The sequence below is a fragment of the Octopus bimaculoides genome, chromosome 11 (assembly GCF_001194135.2).
Source record: "Octopus bimaculoides isolate UCB-OBI-ISO-001 chromosome 11, ASM119413v2, whole genome shotgun sequence".
In the NCBI taxonomy this organism is placed as follows: domain Eukaryota; kingdom Metazoa; phylum Mollusca; class Cephalopoda; order Octopoda; family Octopodidae; genus Octopus; species Octopus bimaculoides.
In genome coordinates this window covers 6271673-6275992 of record NC_068991.1, presented here as the reverse complement: position 1 = coordinate 6275992, position 4320 = coordinate 6271673, and the positions used below count along the sequence as shown (strand labels likewise).

Here is a 4320-nt window from a genome sequence, read left to right as displayed (position 1 = left end):
CAATGTTCCACCTTCGAATGAGAGCATGTATCCCTGCCCCGTAAAATTCTGTTGATTGTTCTTTGAGCCACTTCTTCACTACAGTTTTCACTTCCTCGTCGCTGGACTATCATCTCTTCGGACCCACGAAAGAGGGTTTGAGAGCAAACATTATTCCAGTGACGAGGAAGTGAAAACTGTAGTGAAGAAGTAGCTCAAAGAACAGTCAACAGAATTTTATGGGGCAGGGATACATTCTCTCATTCGAAGGTGGAACATTGCTATTGAGAGAAACGGTGACTATGTTGAGAAGTAGGGATGTGATCCACAGAGGACCAGCTTCATTTTGATGTATGATACATGTTCTTGTGTTGGTAATTATACCTGGCCTAAACAAAATGACATTACTTTTTGACTCACCCTCGTAGATTGAGAAACACTATAATATGTTTCTAAGGATTGGAAAAGATTCCAGTAGAGAGAGAGAGAAAATGATCGGCAAGTTTGGTGAGAAAAGAAGTCCATGGTACAGTTTGTGTAATGGAAGGAATATATTTAGGGATCAGTTGGAGCAACTGGTATAATTTTCGCACGTCCGTGTGTATCTGACAAGATTAACAGTGTAGACGGGTAAGGAGTGTTTTGGAAAGGAATCGAAGAGCGTGTGCAACGGAGTTGGGAACAAAGCAGCAAATGTGAAAGCTTTCTCTGCAAGAACTCCGTTTATAGTATCATCTGTAATGACAAGTGGCGCGTACTCTTTGAATACTTCTTTTAGCAAAGAGTTAGAAGGACAACTGCAATGTGAAATACTGGAATTTGCCGCCCGTTTCTATTTCTTGAGATGTATATATAATTTGAACACCGTGCAATTTTTGACAGCTGGTTGAAACTGTTTCGTTTCACTTGTAACATTTTTCACATACTTGCACAGAAAGTTATCTATTTTAAAAAAAATCATAGAACCAGTTTTTATTTACTAGGGGCATAGCACAAACGGATCTTAAGACGAAAGCGCATTTGGAGATGCGACAGCACGAACAATAATAACGATTTAAACCACTGACAAGCATAGAAGTATATTTATGACCGAGTATATTTGGTTTCTAAGAGATTGAAAACTTAACTTTTGATAAATTTTTACGTTTCGTACTTGACCCCCAAAATGCTTGTATGTTTCAAACAAACAATTGAAAATGGAATTTGAAATCAAGTGTTTGTTCCAAGAAGTGGCGGAAATTAAGTTTATTTTACGCTGTATTAAAAACACAGAGGAAAATGACTCGATACAAAAACTATGCGAAATCAACTCAATTCGTAGAAATACGTCAATACCTAATTGGTCAGAATATACAAATGCTGTCTATCAGAGGAGTGAAGTAAAAATTTAAAAAATAAAATAACAACCCGTCTTGTTTTTATAGAATCGAGAGCTAAATATAGACATGGGTATTTTCTAAAATTGCTCGAGGAGTAGGTGCTTGTTGCGAGAGGATCAAGAGGAAGTGTCGAAGGGAGACAACTGAGAGAGACCATTTTGTCTCTTTCAGATGGAAGCGACGATGTTTTGGAGACGGATCTCTTAAAAACACTTTCACGCATTTGAAAATGTCTTTTGAAAAAGTTGAAAGGCTTTCGGGTGTGTATAAGTTCTGATTATTGGCTATTCCTACCACTCACGGTTCTTGGATATTTCGTGTCACGACTTATCGCCCGTGGTTCTCTAATATCTTTCGTTGCTTGTCACTTCTTGTTATTTCCTGAATTGGTTATTTTTTTGTTAATGTAATGATAACTGTAATAAAAACAAATACACTTCGTATGATACATACGTGGTGAATAACGATACAACGATGCATGATTTAAACGGGAAAGTAAAGAATATTTAGGAGGTAATATTAGGTGATCTGTAAGAATCGACGTATATTTTAAACGTTGTCCTCAATGTTATGTTATCGAGTCATGCCTTTCGGAAAAGAAGTTTCATCGAGAGGGACAATATATACACACAAAACACGATCTCGAAGAGATTTTGCTTTGCAAGCTTTTATTTATTTGAGAGATTGGGTTGTAACAACACAACTGAAAGTGACAAGCATGAAAAGCATTTAGGAAGCACAAGCAAGGAAACAAACTATCCAGAAACAACGGGGTTACAGTAGCACCTGCTTATCTTTTAATATCTTGATTTTGGTTGTTTGTTTACGTGGATTAGTTAATTTAAATCTAAATTGATAAGCTATTACATGCCGATTCTTAATCGTACATTTGAATAATATATATATATATATATGTGTGTGTGTGTGTGTGTGTAACAACCCTCACCCCATATATATAAAAAAGAAAACCTTATCGTTATCGGAACAAAAGCAAACAATAAAGTAGGGCAGAGAAATCTGAAATTAAAAAAAAGAAACATGATAATTAAAATTTTCAAAAAGAAAAATTATTTAAAAAAAACGAATAATTTACTAATGATTTAATGATACCTTTTATAGAGCTATAGAAAGTGAAAGTGTTCTTTCTGTAATGGTTTCATTTTAAAATACGCATTTACATTATTCTCTTTTTAATTTGGATCGAAAAATGCTTTGTTGCTGTAAATTTTAACTTAGGAATTTTGTCGGGGTTCATGTATTTATACATGCATACAATGATCTAAGTTAAAACTGTCCATCAAAATACCATGTTGATATATATTCTAGATATCTGTTTCATAACGGCAAACTTATTTCACTAAATTATTTCCTATATTCTAAACTAATAGCAACAAAGTAGTGTATTTTGACAGATATATAGTAACAAAAGGTTTAACTGCGAGACTGTTACAATTTTTAGCGTTGTTAGCTGATTGGTGCAGTGTTTAATTTATGATCCTTTATATTTTCAGTTCAAGTTTTGTTGCGGTTAAATTTACCATTTTTTCTTTTCTTGGGCTGATAAAATATGAAAAGTTCCAATCAACCTTTGGATTCGATCTCGTAAAACATTTTGTAAAACATCTTCAGTATGAATGGAATTATGATAAACTTGTTATTTGATATTAAGTTTCTCTCCGAACCAAGCTGACTAATGTCTGTCTCACATATTGATGGGAATCACTGATGGTTATGGAAAACGTCCCTTCAGTAGTGGATGCTTGTGCATAACGATGAGTTTTAACGAAGAATAGACTATTGTATATCATTCACGACACACCTGTGGATGCACGTGTCTTAGCGGTTAGGCTGTTGCACTTGTGATCATAAGATAGTGGTTACGATCCCTGGACTGGGCGATGTGTTGTGTTCTTGCGCAAAACACTTTATTTCAGATTGGTCCAGTCCACTCAGGTGGCAAAAAGGAGTAATTCTGTGACCGATTGGTGTCCCATCCAAGTGGGGAATATATACACCACAGAATCCAGGAAACTGGCCTTATGATCCTATGGCTAGAGAAGGACCTTTGATCCTTTCCTCATGGTACACCAACAGCCTGTAACCAGAATCTGTGATTGGATCCAGTCTCATGGTTGATTAAGACAAGTGGGAGTCAGGTTTGAGGCTAGATATTAAATAGACTTTTATAGACAGACAGGGAATGAATTGAACATTGCAATCTAACAAACTACTGTTCTGTATCTGCTCAGCCAGCACTGACCTTGGGTTATATAATAACATTTTTATAATGCTGCTTCTCTTTACACAGTACCTGTTTACAACTAGTGGACGGAGGCAACTGATCATTTAACTTGGTACCTGTCATTTCAGTCATCTACACTTAAAGCAAATAAGAATTCAGTGTTATAATGTATTGCAAAATTGTTGATAAAATCAATCCCGTAGCCTAATTTCATTTTTCATGTAGAACCTAGTTAAGTCACAACATTCATTCTTAATTATTTATTCATTGAACTCTACAAAAATAAGTAAACAGGCTTCATATCTACAATATGATTCACGGAATAAATGACTTCCTTTTACCTTCCAGATTCTGAAAGCGATGCAGATCAGTTTAATCTTGGTGCAGGTCATGATAGCAGTGCCCTCAGTGACAGCAATGATGAGGGCAGAGGTGATAGCTATGTCCCTTTCTTCTCTCAGAAGAGAACATTGGAAACTTCAGATGATGAAGGAGCTAACAGACCAACAAAGGTTCCAAGAGGACCTCGTACAAAACCAAGTTCCCTGGCCAATAATGCTGGAGTAAGTATTTGGTTTATAATTTAACAGAATTAATTGAACATTGGACAAAATGCCTTGCCGTTATTTACAATGAGGTAGCTATATTTTCTCTCTCTCAGAGATTCTTAAGTTAAATTCAGGATATTGTGAGGAAATCTTTTGAAAGGGTAATAACTAG

At 35.6% G+C, this 4320-nt stretch overlaps 1 protein-coding gene across 1 annotated transcript in view; it reads left to right on the top strand.

Moving 5' to 3' along the window:
- The first annotated feature begins 1311 nt into the window (after positions 1–1311).
- LOC106877177 (cap-specific mRNA (nucleoside-2'-O-)-methyltransferase 1) overlaps positions 1312–4320 on the top strand; it is a 23090-nt gene continuing 20081 nt past the window's right edge. Inside the window, exons 1-2 of the mRNA XM_014926010.2 lie at positions 1312–1618; positions 3949–4163. Of these exons, the coding sequence (XP_014781496.1) occupies positions 1588–1618; positions 3949–4163 (246 nt within the window). The 5' untranslated portion in view covers positions 1312–1587. The remainder of the gene's footprint in view (positions 1619–3948; positions 4164–4320) is intronic.